The sequence below is a fragment of the Hypanus sabinus genome, chromosome 20 (assembly GCF_030144855.1).
Source record: "Hypanus sabinus isolate sHypSab1 chromosome 20, sHypSab1.hap1, whole genome shotgun sequence".
NCBI classification, from domain to species: domain Eukaryota; kingdom Metazoa; phylum Chordata; class Chondrichthyes; order Myliobatiformes; family Dasyatidae; genus Hypanus; species Hypanus sabinus.
Window position 1 is genome coordinate 8,783,778 of NC_082725.1, and position 21,372 is coordinate 8,805,149.

The 21,372-nt window shown below is 41.6% G+C and overlaps 2 protein-coding genes and 1 long non-coding RNA gene across 6 annotated transcripts in view; 1 reads left to right on the forward strand and 2 right to left on the reverse strand.

The window, feature by feature from the left end:
• Nucleotides 1–2,872, reverse strand: part of wipf3 (WAS/WASL interacting protein family member 3) — a 103,110-nt gene extending 100,238 nt beyond the window's left edge. Inside the window, exons 1-2 of one of the 4 annotated variants that reach the window (XM_059945042.1) lie at nt 2,800–2,872; nt 2,073–2,152 (exon numbers count right to left, since the gene is read on the reverse strand). The gene's annotated coding sequence lies outside the window, so the exon portion shown is untranslated. The other 3 variants (XM_059945043.1, XM_059945041.1, XM_059945044.1) reach the window with 3 other exon arrangements.
• An 848-nt stretch (nt 2,873–3,720) lies between these two features.
• On the reverse strand, nt 3,721–4,600 carry LOC132378266 (proline-rich protein 15-like). Its single transcript, XM_059945051.1, has 2 exons — nt 4,420–4,600; nt 3,721–4,243 (listed from the first exon to the last, which is right to left on the reverse strand). The coding sequence occupies exon 2, from the start codon at nt 4,215–4,217 to the stop codon at nt 3,891–3,893; it is 327 nt and encodes a 108-aa protein (XP_059801034.1). The 5' UTR covers nt 4,218–4,243; nt 4,420–4,600; the 3' UTR covers nt 3,721–3,890.
• On the forward strand, nt 4,584–21,012 carry LOC132378267 (uncharacterized). Its single transcript, XR_009506952.1, has 2 exons — nt 4,584–4,722; nt 19,087–21,012. It is a non-coding gene; the product is annotated as an uncharacterized LOC132378267 (long non-coding RNA).
• The last annotated feature ends 360 nt before the right edge of the window (nt 21,013–21,372 follow it).

A 21,372-nucleotide genomic window follows, 5' to 3' on the forward strand; every position in this document is an offset into this window, starting at 1 on the left:
TGTGTGTATATATTCGCTGACTAGTGTAGTCACCTCCAGATATTTGTCCTCATCACGAAAATTACCAAATGAGCAATCAGTCAATACTTTGTACATATTTAACTTTAGCAAATAAACTGGCCTATTGTACATTTTATAAATCATCGGGCATTTTATTTTGCAATGCTAACTTTCAGATTGAGTACTCTTAGACTCATTGAACACTAGAGCAGAGAAACAGGTTCTTTGGCCTGTTTAGTCTGTGCCAAACTATTAATCTGCTAAGTCCCATTAACCTACACCTTACATGTTGAAATCAAATGCACATGCTCCTTCCTTAGTCCTAATTGTTAAATCCCTATTTAGCTTCTTTATGATTATAATATCATAAATACAAGTGAGGCTTATTCTAGTAAATCCAAATGAATTCAAAACTTCTAAAGAGTCTGCGTACAAAGGCCAACTTTCCCGGATAATAAACTACTATTAGTCAGAAAGTCAAGTCCAAACATTATTTTCACCTAAGTAGGCCTTTGATTCCAGAATTAGCAGAGCAAAACACCAAGTGTTAGCTTGTTGATTAAAATGCTTGGTCTATTACAAGATTTGGTTTCACTATCAAACAACAAATGCTTAATTATTATAGTGGATTTAGTTAGCTCTGCTTAAATGAAAAACATACACGTATAATGAAGAGCAATAGGAATAAAATCACTTGTTTTAGTATTCCTGTGTTCTAATACTCTTGCTTTTGTTCCCAACTTCATAAAAGTATTATTGTAAAGAGAACGCTTAGGTTGAATGGCATTTCAATTTCTAAGGCTGTTCAAATTCACCCTCATCATAGAGTCACAATACACAACAGCACAGAAACAGGAAATTCGGCCCATCTAACAGGGTTCGTAAAATCATATCACTGTATATTCTCTACCTCTTAACACTCACAAAATGCAGGAAGAACTCAACAGGCCAGGCAGCATCTATGGAAAAAAGTAGAGTCGATGTTGTGAGCCGAGGTCCTGCCGAAGGGTTGTGGCCTGAAACATCGACTGTACTTTTTTTCCCCACAGATGCTGCCTGGCCTGCTGAGTTCTTCCAGCATTTTGTGTGTGTTGCCTGGATGTCCAGCATCTGCAGATTTTCTCTTGTTGATGATTCTCTACTGCTCTCCTGCTTTAAGGTAAATCGTCTATTCATTTTGTCTGTGATAGAAATGTTATTTATATTTCCAGAGTGCCATGAATGGACCTTCAGGTCTGAGTTTCTTATTTTAATTCATCTTTTGATAATGTCATATAATAATCAATTTAACACTTAAAAAGGGGTTTCATTATTCTCTTTCTGGAATTGTTTCAGTATAAGAAATTTTACTTTTTGATGCCTTTTGCAATACAGCAATGAATGATAGATACTGCCAGCGATAAGTCAAAATTATTATTAATATGACCCACCATGTACAAAATTGGCATTATTACATAAATTGTTCCATCTCATCTTCACACAGAACAGTCCAGCACAGGATCAGGCTCCTCAGCACACAACGTTGTACCAATCCAATTAAATTAGAAACCAAATGGCCAACTCGACTCATCCTTTTTGTCTACATAATGTCCACATCCTTCCACTTTCTCACCTTCATGAGCATATCTAAACATCTCTTACCAGTCTTTAATGTTCCTGTCTCTACCAGCACCCCCAGTAGTGTATTCCAGGCACTCACCACTCTCTGTGCAAAAAAAACTCCCCCCCCCCCAATCTCCTCTGAAATTAACCCCTCATACCTTAAATGCATGCCCTCTGCTATTAGATGTTTCAACCCCCAGGGAAAAGATATTGTCTGTATCTGTGCCTCTTATAATCTTATAAACCTCTATCAGATTTCCCCTCGGCCTCTACTGCTCCTGAAAAAACAGCCCAAGTCTGTCCAAACCCTTGTTACAGCACATGCCCTCTAATCCAAGCAGCTTCGTGGTAAACTCTCTCCAAAGCTGCTTTGTGGATTTTATATAAATTAATATCTAATAGATGTTAACACCCTATACATGATTCATTTGGAAAATTCTAAAGAAAACAATCCATAAAATATTTTGTACCTTAGAAAGATGTTCTTCACTGATTACCACCTAGGGACGAATTCCCACCTTAGGGACAACAGAAAGATGGCCTTTGGAGCCTATTCAAATGATACTGAAAGTTATAAAATAGCTCTTCTTTGACAGAAAGGAAATGCCATTAAATCTTGTTATCTGGAAGAAATAATCAAGATAGGGTTTTTAAAAATACAGACAGTAGTAAGATTCAGGTATGAAGCACATGCCTCTACATGCTTCCTGGAACAAATTTAGAAAAACGAAACTTGGGTTATCCAGGAAACATCAAGAAGTTAGATATCAATTTATGTAGAGGAACACTTCGCCTGGATCTAACACAGTCGGTGGGAGACTGGAAGCTGCGATCGGAAATCGAAATCAACTTCTCACTAGTGGTTACATCGAGAGAAGCCACGACAGGATCGAAAGCCAACGTTTGCATTTTAAGTCTCTCTCTCTCTCTCTCACACACACACACACACACACACACTCTCACACACACTCACTCAGCAGGTCAGGCAGCATCTATGGAGAGAAATAAACCGTCAAGTTTCTATTCGCGACCCTTCATCAAAATGGAACATCTTACCGAGTTTTTCTCTCCTTGATCTGTTAAATGTATTCAATTTTACAATTTATTACACGACATATCAGAATAAGGTAACTAGTTATAATTACGTGGACGTAAGAAGAAATGGAAACCACTCAGAGGTTCTGCAGAAGGACTCACCTTCAGACTTCGCCACGAAAGCACGTGAAACGCGAACTTGGATCGACAAGGGTGGCTGGAGCCCTGACTCACATCACACGAGCCGTCTGCCATCTTAACCAAGTAGTTTACGTCGTCCTGGCAACTCACCTTGCTGAACCACCCCCTCCCCTGCCCGCGGTAACCTGAAGCGTCTCACGAAAATTGCTAACTTATTTATTCTTGATTATTGTTCAAATAAACAAGAACATCCCCGTAAGATATTGAAACGGATTAAAAATACACAGAAATGTCATGACAGACTTAACTACGTGGTGGATTACTGGGTGTGTTGCATTTCGAATTACATTTTGACAAATGATTAATTTTTACAACAGTTTATGAGAAAAGCAAACTCTCCAAACCTTTTAAGTTAGAATAAAGCAAGGCAGTAAGCAGGCGTGCAATAAGGAATTTTCCCGAAAATAATTCTTTATTTTTTTAAAAAAAATGCTCAACATCTTTATCATTTCAGAAGAACGACTGCTTGAATTAAAACTGACCAAAGCCATGAAACAAACTGTTGGCTGAAAAACATTTTCAGTTACAACTGCAGTCTGAAATCACCTCCCACCCCAACTGAGCAACACACACAAAACGCTGGAGGAACTCAACAGGTCAGGCAGCGTCTATGGAGGGGGATGAACAGTCAACGTTTCAGGGCCGAGACCCTTCATTTCCACCGGTGCTGCCTGGCCCGCTGGGTTCTTCCGGGCAATCTGCATGTGTTGCTCTGGATTTCCAGCATCTGCAGAACCTCTTGTGATTATCCCTCCCCACCGACCCCACCAAGATAAAGTCCTTAACCAGAACACGTCCTGCTCCGCTAATCGAACCCGGGCACCTGATGTGGGGAAGAAAGAGAGTTCAGTAATCGTAAAAATCAATCTACTTCAATAGGTATCCGGATTCCAACAAATAAATATTTAATGCATTATTCATGAAATATTTAAGGAAATATAAATTGACGCGTTAATTTCGGCTTTATCACTGTTAAATTAAGATAGTGTCTGGTGACCAGTCTTTGCTGGATGGGGCATCTGATGCCCCTGTAAGCGGGGAAAGGATGTGCATTAGTTTTCATCGTTTGTGTTCCCATTGCCTTCGAAGAACTTGGGGTTCTCGGGCAGGGTGGCCCGCACCCTGCGCTTCTCCTTGAACCGTCCCGAGCGGGAGATTTTCAGGTTCCTGCGCGTGTTCTTCTCGCTGAAGCCCTTCTCCAGCCGGGGATCCGAGTACTCCTTCTCCTCCGCCACCGTCGGGGGTTTGTTTTCCCGAGCCGACGTTTTGTCTGCGGGGAACTGCCCGTTCTCCTGCCCCGACCCCTTGTCCGTCAGCTCCTTCGGCTTCTTCTTCGCGGTCATCAACTTCCACCAGCTGCTCTTCCCGCCGTCGGCCATTTCCCGGCCACTCCGCCCTTCTTGACCTGCACGGAAAGAACGGAATGACTGGACGGGTGAACACCGGCTGCCATCGGTACGCCGAAACTCCGCCGCACGCAAAACAAAGCGAAAATGCTAAAGTTAGCACAAAACGCCAAAGATCCCGGGCCACCTGTTGATGATCTGGGCTCCACATCACCATTTCTATGCACCGGCTCACCTGTTTGCGCTTGAACCGACCGCGGCAGGATTGTTTTCCTCGGTGCTGCCCTTAATCCATGCTGGTCACACAATCCATTCGGCTCGGTGCGCTTTTACCACCACCAAAAAATAAATGAAGAAGGGCGGCGGATTTGTAGTCGCAGCCGACGCGACCTTTTCCCTCCTCGTATTTCCCAAAGCTGCAGGGACTGGCGACAGACAGGTAGAAGGCGCCAGGCTCCGCCCCGGGCTCTGAGCTCCGAGCTCCGGGCTGCGGCGGGGAGGGGATCCCTGCCAATCACGCACGGCGCTCGCTCCTCAGGTGAGTCCCAAGTCCAGCTTCCAACTCAGCAGCGGCATGCCGGGCCCAAACCCGGGCAACGGTACATTTCAGGGAAATATTTCCACCGGTGAAGTCGACCCGAAACGTCGACTGTTTATTCCGCTAGATAGGTGCTGCCCCAGCTGCTGAGTTCCTCCAACGTTTAGCGTGGGTTCCGCTCTAACGGTTGCAAATTATAATTCACGGTATAGTGATGGCGTGCAGGTCCAAGCGGCTTTACGGGGGACTTTAAAGGTTCAAGATTGAAAATGTTTATTGTCATTCGTCAGTTAACTAGTGTAAATGAGAATGAAATGATTGTTATTCCGGATCTGAAGCAGCTCGCAGAAACACGCACACACATAATGAGTATACATATAAAAATCCAGTAAAACGCAGTGCACAGCCGTTAAATACGTGGTCTCATTGTACATGAAGTGGCGGCGTGATGAGCATATGCAGTGCTGGTGAAGTGGAATCATGGTAAAGTAGCATTTTGCTCCCTGGTCAACAAATTCCGATGCGTTCAAAATCTCTCTCTATGGACAGGGATAAGCCTAAACACGAAACACTTAGAAAAACTGTGGAAGCAGCGCATAATTATAACAGAACAGACAATAAAATGTATAGAAAGTTGAGAGAAGATTCGAAATTTGCTCGCTGGTGGGATCGCTCTGCTACGAAGACGGGAAGGAATGCCGCTGTGCCCGGAGAGTGTTACCCAGTATTTTGCGATTTTGGAAATGGACTTGGACTACAGGAGTTTGTTTTCAGACTGAAGTCTTTTTTTAAATATTCTGGGTTTTTCGCCCGATCTTCTGGGGTTTTTTTGGTGTGCGGGTGTGAGGGATGGTGGGGTTGATGTGCCTGTTGCGTTTTTGTTCGTGCTTTGTGCGGGGAAGGAGGCATTTGGGGGTTGGTGATGCTGCCGTTCTTTTTCCTGGTTTCATTGCTATCTGGAGAAGAAGGATTTCGGAGTTGTATACTTTAATAATAAATGAACCTTTGAAATTATAATCTTGAAATGTGCATAATGATAAATTATTTAATCAAATCAATTGATTTATCTTTTCAGAATCTGAACCATGTTTTAATATCACTGACAGATATTGTGAAATGTGTTGCAGTATATGTACACTGTCATACATTTGAAAAATGAATATGAGTCACAGTAAAAAAAAATAAATAGCCCAAAAGGTTTAAGTGTATTTAGGCATAAGATTTTATTCTTTATCCAATAAAGATAACAATAAAAAGAAATCTATTCATGTAGTAGAGGCTAATATTTATCACTTTTCAAATATATAGAGGCACTTTACAGTATATTAACCAATTAGTTTTGTAATGTAGTTGCATTCAATTTGAAAGCAACATTGATTATGTTTTTTATACTTCCCCAGACACAAGATATATTTATTTTATTTAGTGACGTACAGTCCAGAATAGGTCCTTCTAACCCTCCGAGCCATGCTGCCTTGCAATCCCCTGATTTAAACCTACCCTTATCATGGGATAATTAAAAATAACTACTTAACCTACTAACCAGCACATCTTTGGACTGGGGGGGGGGGGGGGGTAACTGGAGCACACAGAGGAAACCCATGCATACATGCTCAATACAAGCAGAGGCAGGAAAATATAATTAGAATCAGAATCTGTTTTTTTAATATCAATAACTTATTTTTTTAGCGATACAGCATCTGGCCCAACAAGCCCACATGACCAATAACCTACGTCTTTGGAATGTGGGAGGAAACCAGAGCACCCAGAAGAAACACACAGAGTCACAGAGAAAATGTTCAAACTCCATACAGACAGTGGTGGAAATTGAACTTAGGTCACTTGGCACTGTAGCAGCATTACACTAAACACTATGGCACCATGCACTATGACTTATGAGGCATGAAATTTGTTGTTTTATTTAGCAATACAGCGCAAAAACTTAAAATTATTGAAAAATGCAAAATAAATAATGTGAACTTAAAAATATAATGAATGGATCACAAATTAGGTTAATGGACCGTTCAGAAATCTGAGTAATTAACATTGATTTTACGTGATCACTTTAAGGCAGATATCTGCCTTGGGGCATGATCTTGTAATCCTCATGGCATGGTAGCCTAGTGGTTGGCAAAATACCTTACTAGTGACCCGGGTTCATTTCCCACTGCTGTCTGTAAGGAGTTTGTACGTTCTGTCCATGATCATGTTGGTTTCCTCCACTGCTCTGGTTTCTGGTTAGAAGGTTAATTGGTCATTGTAAATTGCCCCATGGTTAGGCTAGGGTTAAATAAGGGTTTGCTGGATGGTGTTTCTTGAAGGGCATCTTCCATGCTGTATCTTAATAAATGGAAAAAAAATATCTTGTGCACACCAATATTCCACAAATAGAAACATTCTTCTGAGGTAGATTTTCTTGCTCTTCAAGTTTTGCACAGAATCATTCATATTCATCGGAAGTGCCATTATGGTTCAATATTTTCATTGTGTTCACTGTTGAAGTATTTATTTTGATTTGTTTCATTGTAAACACCACTGGAAGTACTGATATTTGTTTAACAAGATGTACCTGAGCATTGTCTGCTAAAGAGACTCCTGTGCTTTGGCAGAATTAATTTTATTTCTGAAGATTATTATTTCTTTGAGCAATTTTGCAAATCTTACAGATTAAAAATATTAATTTTAAAGTTACTGATATTTCCTAAACGCAAGAGGTTCTGCAGATCCATGGAGAAGAATAAACCTTTCATGAGTCTTGGCTCAAATTGTTGACTTTTTATTCCCCTCCATAGATGCTGCCTGACCTGCTGAGCTCCTCCAGCACTTTGTGCTTGTTGCTCTGGATTTCCTATATCTGCAGAATCTCTTGCGTTTAAATTCTGCAGGTGCTGTAAATCTTGAGCAACAAACATAAAATGCTAGATGAACTCAGCAGGTCAGACAGCATCTACGCAGGGGAATAAACAGTCGGCGTTCTGGGTTGAGACCCTTCATTGGAAGGGGGCAGAATACAAAATAAGGAAGTTGGGGGGGAGGAGGAAAGGAGTACAAGTTGGCAAGTGATAGGCAAGCCCAGGTGAGGGGGAAGGTGGGTGGGTTGGGGAGGGGAGATAATGAGAGAAGCTGGGAGATGATAGGTCAAAGAGGTAAAAGGCTGAAGAAGAAAGAATCTGATAGGAGAGAAGAATGGACCATGGGAGAAAGGGAGGGAGGAGGGGAACCAGAGGGTTATGGGCAGGTGAGAACAAAGGGGTAATGAGAATGAGGAGTGCAGAATATTTTGTGCTCTTAAGTCCATGTGTCAACATTTCTTTTTTTTAACTGAAAGTGAAATAAACTGTCATAAATCCACATTATCACATCCCATCAAGCTAACTCGCCCATTTGTCAAGAAGCTTGTCTCAGAATTGACAGGTCATGGCTCCTTTCTTCCAGAGGGAAGGGGAACTGAAAGCTAGAAGGCAGGGGTTTAAAATGAGAGGGGAAACACTTAAGAGGAAGCTGAAGGGCAAATTCTTCGCCCACAGATTGGTGGGGATATGGAACGAGCTGCCAGTTAGTACAATTGCAGCAAGTGTACTAACAACATTTCAAAGATATTTGGAATAGATAGGAGAGTTTTCAGGAAATCTAGGCCAAGCCTTGACAAATGTAACCAGTTTGGTGGGTACCTCAGACAGCAAAAATGCATTAGGCGGAAGTGGGCTGGAATACTCTTCAGCTCTAACCAATCCATCTGGAATCACAGGATAAACCTGTTTTGAATTCAGAAGTATGAGATTAATGATTTTAGTATCTTTAATAATTATTCAATAAAACTATTTAGAGATACAGCGCAATAACAGGCACTTCCAATAAAACTAAGATTCCATTAATATATAATCAGTAACAATTCTCAAATTAAGTTTAATCTGGTAATTCTCAATTCAGGAATCTGGAAATAATTAATTAGACCACTAAATTATAAAATGCCATTGGTCATTGTTACAAAGTTCATAGACACACAATGTTGCTGGGTGTCGACATCGCTGAAGATTTATCCTGGGTCCAATCTGGGTGCATGTTGATGGAAGTAGGCAGTTTAAATGGTTTGACACAGACTAGATGGGCTGAAAGGCCTGTTTCTGTGCTGTACTTTTCAATGACTCAATGACAATGTATAAAGTTACATTCATTTTGCTGAAGCACAATTGGTTATCAGATTGCTTTCAGTACAGTCAACATTAATTTGTTAATTTTCTATAACCATTAGAATTCTCCTCTTAGTGGACAGCATAACTTTTTACAGCATGAGTGACCAAGGTTCAGTTCCCTCCACTGTCTGTAACAAGTTTGCACGTTCTTCCTGTGACCACATGGGCTTCACCCCAATGCTCTGGTTCCCTCCCACTGTCCAAAGACGTACAGTTAGTAGGTTAATTGGTCACATGGGTGTAACTGAGCAGTGCAGGTTCATGCGATCCTGTTACCTTGCAATATCTCTAAATCAAAAAAGCTGTTCAACACAAAACCTCCAGTTTCTTAAACTTAATGTTTAGAAACATAGAAAATAGGTGCAGGAGTAGGCCATTCGGCCCTTCGAGCCTGCACCGCCATTCAGTATGATCATGGCTGATCATCCAACTCAGAACCCTGTACCTGCTTTCTCTCCATACCCCCTGATCCCTTCAGCCACAAGGGCCATATCTAACTTCCTCTTAAATATAGCCAATGAACCGGCCTCAACTGTTTCCTGTGGCAGAGAATTCCACAGATTCACCACTCTCTGTGTGAAGAAATTTTTCCTCATCTTGGTCCTAAAAGGCTTCCCCTTTATCCTTAAACTGTGACCCCTCATTCTGGATTTCCCCAACATCGGAAACAATCTTCCTGCATCTAGCCTGTCCAATCCCTTTAGAATTTTATATGTGTCAATAAGATATCCCCTCAATCTTCTAAATTCCAGTGAGTATAAGCCTAGTCGATCCAGTCTTTCTTCATATGAAAGTCCTGCCATCCCACGAATCAATCTGGTGAACCTTCTTTGTACTTCCTCTATGGCAAGAATGTCTTTCCTCAGATTAGGGGACCAAAACTGCACACAGTACTCTAGGTGCGGTCTCACCAAGGCCTTGTACAACTACAGTAGAACCTCCCTGCTCCTGTACCCAAATCCTTTTGCTATGAATGTCAACATACCATTTGCCTTTTTCACCACCTGCTGTACCTGCATGCCCACCTTCAATGACTGGTGTACAATGACACCCAGGTTTTGTTGCACCTCCCCTTTTCCTAATCGGCCACCATTCAGATAATAATCTGTTTTCCTGTTCTTGCAACCAAAGTGGATAACCTCACATTTATCCACATTAAATTGCATTTGCCATGAATTTGCCCACTCACCTAACCTATCCAAGTCAACCTGCATCCTCTTAGCATCCTCCTCACAGCTAACACCATCGCCCAGCTTCATGTTATCTGCAAACTTGGAGATGCTGCATTTAATTCCCTCGTCTAAATCATTAATATATATTGTAATCAACTGGGGTTCCAGCACTGAGCCTTGCGGTACCCCACTAGTCACTGCCTGCCATTCTGAAAAGGTCCCGTTTACTCCCACTCTTTGCTTTCTGTCTGCCAACCAATTCTCTATCCACATCAATACCATACTCCCAATACCGTGTGCTTTAAGTTTGCACGCTAATCTCCTGTGTGGGACCTTGTCAAAAGCCTTTAGAAAATCGAAATATACCACATCCACTGGCTCTCCCCATCCACTCTACTAGTTACATCTTCAAAAAATTCTATACGATTCATCAGACATGATTTTCCTTTCACAAATCCATGCTGACTTTGTCCGATGATTTCACCTCTTTCCAAATGTGCTATTATCACATCTTTGATAACCGACTCTAGCATTTTCCCCACCACCGATGTCAGACTAACCGGTCTATAATTCCCCGGTTTTTCTTTCCCTCCTTTTTTAAAAAGTGGGGTTACATTAGCCACCCTCCAATCCTCAGGAACTATTACAGAATCTAAGGAGTTTTGAAAAATTATCACTAATGCATCCACTATTTCTTGGGCTACTTCCTTAAGCACTCTGGGATGCAGACCATCTGGCCCTGGGGATTTATCTGCCTTTAATCCCTTCAATTTACCTAACACCACTTCCCTACTAACATGTATTTCCCTCAGTTCCTCCATCTCACTAGACACTCGGTCCCCTACTATTTCTGGAAGATTATTTAAGTCCTCCTTAGTGAAGACAGAACCAAAGTAGTTATTCAATTCTTCTGCCATGTCCTTGTTCCCTATGATCAATGTAAGGGACCTACATTTGTCTTGACCAATCTTTTTCTTTTCACATATCTATAAAAGCTTTTACAGTCAGTTTTTATGTTTCCTGCCAACTTTCTCTCATAATCTTTTTTCCCTTTCCTAACTAAGCCCTTTGTCCTCCTTTGCTGGTCTCTGAATTTCTCCCAGTCCTCAGGTGTGCTGCTTTTTCTGGCTAATTTATATGTTTCTTCTTTGGACTTGATACTATCCCTAGTTTCCCATGTCAGCCACAGGTGCACTACCTTCCCTGGTTTATTCTTTTGCCAAACTGGGATGAACAATTGTTGTAGTTCATCCATGCGATCTTTAAATGCTTGCCATTGCATATCCACCGTCAACCCTTTATGTATCATTTGCCAGTCTCTCTTAGCTAATTCACGTCTCATACCTTCACGTTTCATATCTTTTTTCTTGCTTCTTTTTTCTGAAATAGCATATATTGTCATATTCAACAATACTTAAGTGGTTTTATTTTTAGTTAAGCTAAATTTATTTATCTGTCTTTCTATCAATCTATTTATTTATGATCCTTTCCAGCCCTTCGAGCTGTGCCACCTAACTATCACCAATTTAACCCTAGCCTCATCAGGGTGCAATTTACAACCGGTACGTCATTGGACTGTGGGAGGAAACCAGAGCACCCAGGGGAAACCCACGCGGTCACGGGGAGAACGTACAAACTGCTTACAGTCAGCGACGGGAATTGAATCTGGGTCACTGTGCTGCAAGTCTGTGTGTATCGTACTCAAGCAACAGAAACAAAATGATGGAGGAACTCAGCAGGTCAGGCAGAGGAATAAACGGTCGATGCTTCATCAAGACAGGAAAGAAAAGGTTCAGAAGCCAGAATGAGCAGGTGGGGGGGAGGGAAAGGAGTACTCGCTTTGCCTGAATTCATCTTTGTCTGCCTGAGACTGTAAGAAATTGCAGAGAGTTATGAATGGGGCCAGTCAATCATGGAAACTGGCCTCTCTGCCATGGATTACAATTGCTGCTACCTCAGGAAAGCAGCCAGCATAATAAAGAACTTCCATCCTGGTCATGCTCTTTCATCCTGGTCATGCTCTTTCATCCCCTCTCCTATTAGCAGATTCTTACTTAATTTATTTATATAGACACAGAGCACAGGACAGGTCTTTTTAGCCAAATGAGCCACGTCGCCCAGTAACCCACCTATTTATCACTAGCCCAATCACAAGACAATTTTTACAATGACCAGTTAACCTACCGACCAGTACATCTTGGAAAATGGAGCACTTGGAGGAAATGCAGGTAGTTCATGGGGAGAGCGTACAAACTCCTTACAGACAGCACTTGATGAAATGTCTCGGCCTGAAATGTCAACTGTTTATTCTCCTCTATTGACACTGAGTTCCTCCACCATTTTGTGTGTGTTTGCTCTGGATTGCCAGCATTGGCAGAATCTCTCGTGTTTAAGGTAAGTTTATCTGTTCCTGATTTGGAGTGTTCCACCTGGATACACATTCAGAATCAGGTTTAAAATCACTGGCATGTGTTGTGAAATGAGAAGTATATTTTTTTATTGTTAAATTAAGTAAGAAGTGCATTTACTTAAGTACAATTTATTTAAGTAAATTAAGTAAGAGTCTCAACTAGTGGCATTCTACCTTACACCTTACTGCCTCCTCCAAAAGGACCTCAGCCTTGTCATGGCTTAGAGTCCTGATACCTCAATGACCCAGAGAGCTACGTTGGCTGGAGTCAGGGCTTTATGTTTTGGCTCCTGGTAGGGTCACCAATGCCAAACAGGTCAAAGGGTAGAGGCCAGACTGAGTGTGGTCCACCGGTCCTCCAGGTTCAGGGGTTCAGTTCAGGCCAACAAATCTGAGTAGGAAAACAAAACTGTTATGGAAACAGCAATGAAAAATCCTTCTACGTCTGAGAGTGATGGTACTCCTGAATCTCCACCTGGAACTTGCATGTCTGACAGTAGTGAAAACGGAGAGGAAGCTACTGATGTGATGAAGGAAGCCCTGAACACCGCCAGAGATGGAGGACCTTTGTTGCTGCCCTAAATGCCAGAAGCATAACAAGCAGTAGAGAGACCTTATTATCTACCTGTACTGCACTCTCAAACTCCCTCGTGTGAGCTTTCTATATACCTGTCGCTGTACTTTCTCTGTAACTGTAACACGAAATCCTGCATACAGCTTTAAGCTGCTCTACCTCGATGCACTGTGTAATGATCTGATCTGTATGAACAGTTGTGCAAGGCAAGGTTTTTATCCATATCTCAGTACCTGTGACAATGATAAACCAATTCCAGTGTTTGTCTCTACCCAATGTCTGCTGTTGCACCTGCTGCCTCCATTCTGTTTTCAGTCACTGGCTGGGAAAACCCACATTTAACACAGATTTTGAACAGTATGAATTTGTTAAGACTATAAGACATAGGAGCAGAATTGGGCCATTGGGCACATCGACCCTGCTCCTCCATTCCATCATGGCTGATTTATTATCCTTCTCAACCCACTTTTCTTGCCTTCTCCCCATAACCTTTGACACTAATTAATCAAGAACCTATCAACCTCTGCTTTAAATATACCTAATGACTTGGCCTCCACAGCTGCCTGTGGCAGTGAAATCCACAGAATCAACATCCTCTGGCTGAAGAAATTCCTCCCCATCTCTGTTCTAAATGGACATCCTCTATTCTGAGGCCGTGCCCTCAGGTCCTAGACTCCTCCACTACAGGGAAACATCCTCTCCACATCCACTCTATCAAAGCCTTTCAATATTCGACAGGTTTCAATGAGAACCCCCCCCCCCCCATTCTTCTAAACTCCAGCAAGTGCAAGCCAACAGCCATTAAATGCTCCTCACACATTAACCCTTTAATTCCTGGGATCACTCTCACCAACCTCATCTGGATCCTCTCCAATTCCAGCGCATCGTTTCTAAGATAAGGGACCCAAAACTGCCCACAATACTCCAAGTGCAGTCTAACCAACACCTTATACATCCTTGCTTTTATAAAATAGTCCTCTCGAACTGAATGTGTTTGTTAAGCTGTGGATACAGGTTCTATTCTAGGCAGAAGCCTCTACGTTTGCAAAGTATTCCAAACTGGGTGATGTGTGGCACATTTCCATTATAGAACATCGAACATTACAGCACAATACAGGTCCTTTTGGCCCATGTTGTTGTGCCAACCTTTTAACTCCAAGATCAAGCTAACCTTTCCCTCCCATATAGCGCTCCATTTTTCTATCATGCATGTACCTATCTAAGAGTTTCTTAAATGCCCCTAATTCATTTGTCTCTATCACCACAGGACGTTCCAGGCACCCGTCTCTCTCTGTCTAAAGAACTTAACTCTGATATTCTGCCTGTACTTTCCTCCAATCACCTTAAAATTATGCCCTCTTGTATGAACCCCTTACGTCCTGGGAAAAAGTCTCTGCCTGTCTAGTCGACCTATGTATCTTACTATCTTGTACACATCTATCCAATCAGCTCTCATCCTTCATTGTTCAAAGAAAAGAGCCCTAGCTCGCTCAGTCTATTTTCATAAGACATGCCCTCCGGTCCATGAAGCATCCTGGTAAATCTCCACCACACCCTCTCTACAGCTTCCACATCCTTTCTAGAATGAGGTGACCAGAACTGAACACAGTATTCCAAGTGTGGTCTAACCAGGGTTTCATAGTGCTGCAACGTTACCTTCTGGCTGAATGAATAGGCCTGAATTAATTTACTGTAAATACAGCGCAGCTCCCGCCGTGCCCAATTTTAATCCAAAACAGGATCCACATAATCAAATTTCAAGGCTTTCCTTTCTAATTCATTTACTAAAATAATTAGTAGGTTGCTGTTGCATAGGTTATTCAGTTTACTTTTCTGTTATATGTAACTATTCTGAATGAGTACTGTCACTAAATTTGTGTGTCACTGTAATGTGATGCTGACGAGTTAGCTTGTTCTTTAAAATGCGTAAATGGTGGATTCCAGTGAACTGGGTGGCTTAGTTTCAATAAAATATCAGATCTCCCTTTTCTTTTGTGCTTGTACTTTGCCAAACCCTTTACCTTTACACACTAACTTGCATGTTCCAACCAATGAGCAGTTGTTGCCTCTGTGGCCACTCCACAACATTGACACTGATACAAACAGTTACAGTAATGTAAACCTCAGAAAAGGGTGTGACTTGCTAGTTGTATAATAAACCTTTCGAACAACAAAAACGGGCGTACAGTGACACATTGGCTATTTGTCGCAAAATTATTAACCTTGAACTATTGGAAAACAACTGCTTTCAAATCGCAGCAAGGCATTGAAAATTATTCTGATGTAATTTACCTCATCACTTTGTAGCTGAAAGGATCGACTGTACAGTTCCTTCAGCATTGTGGGTGTGTATGATTCTCAAGATTTCCAGCATCCACTGAAATTCTTGTGTTTCTAACTGTTGAGATTCCCAGCTACTGCTACTAATTAGTTCCTGCAATTATGTCTGTGCAGACATCAACCAGGGCTATGATTTGGCTTCACTATGATACCAGTCCAAATAAAAAATTTTAAAGATCATCTTAATTTAGCACATGCTCAGTATTGTGCAAAAGTCTTTGGTATCACATATGTGAGTGATAATAAACCTGATTCTGATATGGGTCTCTATTGTGGACTGAGAGTCGGAAAGGGGAGGGAGAGCGGAACCATGGTTGGGAAAGGGAGAGGGGAGGGAGCAGGAAGCACCAGAGAGACATTCTGTAATGATCAGTAAACCAGCTATTTGGAACCAAATCACCTTGCTGGGTGTGTCTGCACCGAGGCCACCCCCGCTGGCACTCCTTCTCTGCCACCTGTCCCACACCCCTCCCGTGGTGCTCCACCCTCACCATTCCCGACATCCTTCACTCCTGCCAGATTTACAAACTTGCTCTCCACCCTACGTTGACAAATATGGAATTGAGCAAAGGTCTTAGGTACCATAGCTGTAATTATATGTGTCTATGTGCACAGCACTATACATTGAAACATTAAAGCACAGAAAAACCCACTAAAACCAGCGAGGATTATGTCGGAGAGCAGCTCGCAAGTGTTGCACCAGTGTAGCATGCCAACAACTTACTAACCCTAACCCTAAGCATGTGGCTTTGGACTGTGGGAGAAAACCCACGTGGTTAAGGGGAGAGCATACAAACTCCTCACAGACAGCAGTGGGAATCGAACCCTGATTGGTAATTGCTGGCACTGTAAAGCAATTGCACTAACCGCTATACTACCAGAATAAGTAACCTATTGTGTAAAAGGTCAAATATTCTAATTGTATGCATTTAAAAAGTGTAATAGCTAGTTTTCTGTCTACCTGCAGTTCCCACCTGTAATCCTACTGTCTTCTTAATTAAGATATGCAGGACAAAGCTCCAAGCAATTTATGGCTTTCTTATGAAGGAGTGCCGGAAGTAAATTCTAGAAACATAGAACATTGCATCCCAGTAGAGGCCCTTCAGCACAGGATGTTGTGCTGATCTTTTAAACTTCTAAAATCAGTCTAAACCTTCCCTCCTATATAGCCCTCCAGTTTTTTTCTGTCATTCATGTGCCTATATATATATACATACACACACACACACACACACACACACACACACACACACACACACACACAGTATGTTTAAGGTCTAGTTCAAGTGCAAGTTCAAGTTTATTGTCATCTGACTGTACATGAATACAACCAAATGAAACATCATTCCTCCTGACCATGGTGTACCCACAAAATGTATATCACACAGCACATGAAACAAAATATTATCTCAAATAAATTAATAAATATAATTCAAAATACATGTGGTGGGCAGCACAGGTAAACAGTAATTACTGCATATCAAAAACTTTAGAGGCGGAACATTAATTACTGAAAACTTCCTTTACAAGGACACGGAGCTGACAGATGAAGACAGGCACTTAAAACAAGTTCTAAAAGCATATGCCCAGGAACAGTGGAAAGAAGGGGGAAATACTTCACCCAATACTACATAAGAATTCATAATCCTATTAGATGAAACAGAATTTGAAGATTCACTCGGGTTAAAAGTTGTCAATATCATTGTTCCTGTTTTTTAAAATAAGTTATTTTGTGTTGCGGGTCGGTGATAAGTTTCTACCAAAGAAAGTGTAAGGCAGTCCTCAATCCGCCAGCCTGAAAGTCACCCTTGGACAGGGTGTAGCACCTGCGTAGCCCCCAAACAGGATCATGTGAGGCCATGGGAGCAAGTGGTGGATGCTCGTAAGAGCAGCCGGTGCATATCACAAGTCCTGGTTATGCGACCACTGACACCAGGCAGACAATCTCTGAAGAGTATTGATAATGGACGGGCTCACCCGTCTTGTAAAGACACTGCCCAGAAGGCAGCAATGGCAAACCACTTCTGTAGAAGAATTTTCCAAGAACAATCATGGTGAAAAAGACCGTGATTGTCCACGTCTTACAATACATTATGATGATGATGATGATAATATTTAGAGAGTCTGGAATGCAAGTGTAGCTTCTGAGTCAGTCTTCAGAATGCAGACTCTCTTCAACATGTTAATTGGACGAGTTTTCAATGGGCAAATGCTGATGGATAAGACTCTGTCTAAATTGTAAGATGAAATTTAAGCAGATTGCAGCTGAGTTATAGTAAAGGCACCCAAAATTTGATAAAAGTCAGTAGATTGGAGACTACACAGATGAAATATGAGGTGTTGCTCTGCCAACCTTACATTGGCCTTATCATGGCAGTAGAAGCAGCCCTGGACTGACATGTTGGAGTGGGAATGGGAAAACTGAACACTAGTAATTTTTCAGATTGTGCGTGCAAACCACTCTCAACGTAAAGGATTCCATCGGATTCAGGCTGTGTGTCCCAGTGGTATAAGGTCTGTTTAGATCGCTGACACTCGCTCCAAGGAGATTGATGGTTATGACATCCAAACTATTGAGGCAAAGGTATTAACACCCTTTTGACCGCTACTATTGGGATCATGATGTGAATCAGCTGTAATTTTGAAATCTAGGATCAATTACTTAAACTCAGTCGTGAGGATTAGCTCTTTGGGCGAGGTACAGGAGAGCTGCCAAGGCCTGTAAAAATGTGCCCCGGCAACAGTCACTGCAATCAGCGAAAGAGTCAATACAGCAGGAAGAACAGCAAACACTGGCACACCCTTCAGGTTCAAAGTTCATCCTTTAGAGCAAATCCAGAACAGTTCAACAGTTGGAGCACATTCAGCTGGAGAAATGGAAACTGCTCAAGGCAATAAAATAGAGCTGAGTGCCAGAGGAGAACACACACAAAGATAAATTCAAAAATGCAGAGACAGATGAGGAAAGTAGGTGTGGATTTGGCATGATGGCTACAACTTTGTCAAGCTTTCTACAGCTTTGTAGTGGAGAGTGTATCGACTGGCTGCATCACAGCCGGGCATGGTAACACCAATACCTGTGAATGGAAAATCCTACAAAAAGTCAAGGATACGGCCCAGTCCAGCACGGGTAAAATCCTCCCCACCAATGAGCACATCTACATGAAAAGCTGGTGCAGAAAAGCAGCATCCATCACAGGAATCCCCACCACCCAGGACATGCTCTCTTTTCTCTGCTGTCATCAGGAAGAAGGTACAGGAACCTCAGGACTCACACCAACATGTTCAGGAACAGTTACTACTCCTCAACCATCAAGGGATAACTTCACTCAACTTCACTTGCCCAGACACTGAGATGTTCCCACAACCAGTAGACTCACTTTCAAGGACTCTTCATCTCATGTTCCTGATAGTTGTTGCTTATTTATTTATTATTATTTCTTTTGTTTATTATTTGCACTGTTTGTTGTCTTCTGCACTCTGGTTGAACACCCAAGTGGGCAGTCTTTCATTGATTCTGTTTTGGTTATTACTCTATATCTGTATTGAGAACGGCCACAAGAAAATGAATCTCGGGGCTGTATATGGTGACATAGATGTACTTTGATAATGTTTGCTTTGAACTTTGAAACACCAATGCTACAACAATTATTGGTACTGTCCATTCTTTCACAGGACAAACCGTCCCCACCATTGAACACCAGTACAAGGAGCACTGTCACAGGAAGGGCCCTTCACTATCCAGGCCATGTTCTCTTCTCATTGCCGCCATCGGGAAGGAGGTATCGGAGCCTTGGGTCCCACACCACCAGGTTCAGGAACAGTTGTTACCCTTTGGTCAACAGGCTCTTGAACTGGCAAATGTAACTTCACTCATCTCAACTCTGAACTGATACTATGGCCCCACTCTGGGGGACTCTACAACTCAATATTATTTATTTATTATTTTATTTTCTATTTGCACAGATTTTCTTCTTTTGGACATTGGTTGTCAGTCTTTGTCATTCTTAATTGATTCCATTGTATTTCTTAATTCTGCTGTAAATGCCTGCAAGAAAATTAATCTCAGGATTGTGTATGGTGACATACGTCAAACTGTAAAAAAAGTCTTTTGATAATAAAATTACTTTTAGTTTTGAGAGCATAGAGGGCTGAAGAAGGAGTCTGATAGGAGAGCAGAGTGGATCATGGGAAAAGGGAAGGAGAGGGGTTGCCAGAGGGAAGTGATGGACAGGTGAGGAGAAGAGAAGGGGTAAGAGGGGAACAAGAGTGAGAAATGAAAAAAGAGAGAGGTGGGGGTGGGGCAATAAATCACTGGAAGTTAGAGAAATTAATGTCAGATTGGAGGCTATCAAAACAGAATATGAAATATTTCAACTCCAACCTGAGAGAGGCTTCATCTACAAAAGCTGATTTATTTTTAAGTTCTTTTGTTATTTCTTTCAATCAGACTGCATAAAACCAGAACTATTTAAATATTATAACAAAAAATGCTAAAAGTGAAGTGAGCAGGATTTCCTTTTAGGTAGTTGTTGTGGATATTGAAAAAGAGCTGAAGATTGAACACTGAAAACATGCTAATATAGTTCTTTTGTGCTACTGTGAATGCCTACAAGAAAATGAATCACAGGTTAGTATATGGTGACATATACCGAACTGTAAACAAATCTTAAACACATATATTTAGCTAGGGTACCTAAGCCTTTTGTAGAATACTGTATTTGTCAACAAGGAGTGGAGGGCGAGTTTGTAAATCTGGTGGAAGCAAAAGATGTTTGGAATGGCAAGGGTGGAGTGGCATGGGAGGGATGTGGGACAGGTGGCAGAGAAGGAGTGCTGGGGTGGGGGGTGATACAGGTACAGATATATCCAGCCCTGAGACACCAAACAAGGTCATTTGATTCCAAGAAATTGGTTTATTGATCATTACAGAACGTCTCTCTAGTGTTTCCCACTCCCTCCCCAGTCCCTTCCCCTTTTCCTAACCATGATTCCCCTCTCCCTGCCCCCTCCCCATTCTCAATCTACAATAGAGACCCATATCAGAATCAGGTTTGTCATCCCTCACATATGCCATGAAATTTGGTTTTTTTTGGCAGCAAAGAGAGTAATACATAAAGTTACTACAGTACTATGCAAGTCTGCACCTAAGACTTTTGCACATTACTGTACACACTTTAATAGTAGATTTACTTTGAACTTTGCGATCATGCACAATAATTCAAAGTCAAAGTCAAGTTTATCAAGGATCAAGGATCAATTTTGATTGCCATATGTATTTACATGTATAGGAATTTGTTGCATTTGATTGGTGTGACATGAAACAAAAAAACAATATTCAACAATTATAAAGAATTACATTAAAGTTAGAAGTGCAGATATGAAATAAAATGTGCATAAACATATAAATACCAGAATGTATTCATGCTGTAAACTGCATTATAAAAAGTGGCTAAAAGTGTCCTATGTTTCTTGTCATCTACACAAGTGCATGTATGAACATATTCAATGTATTCATGTGAAAAACACAAATTAAACATAAATGATCTACAATCCTTTCAAGAAAACAGAATTAAATAATAAAAGTAATTTTAATGCGAAGTGAACTGTAGTGATTCAGGTTTGAAGAACCGACTGGATGAAGGGAAGTTCTCTCACCATCAGAAGTATTTACAACGGGGGTGTTCCTTCAAGAACCAACAACAATCATCAAAGATCCCCACCACCTGGCCCATGCCATATTGGTGTGAGTACCATCGGGTATGCGGCACAGAAGGCTGGTCCCATTCAATGTGTCCAAGTAATTTTGTTAGGCTTTTTAATTAGAGCAATGGCCCCATCCAGTTAGCATGAGTTATTGTTTTGGAGAATGGGCAGTATCTTGTGAGGTTAGTCTAGCCATAGCTGAGTATGCTGCTTAAAGGCCAGATGCTGGAACTACCTGTACAACTACTCATTAAT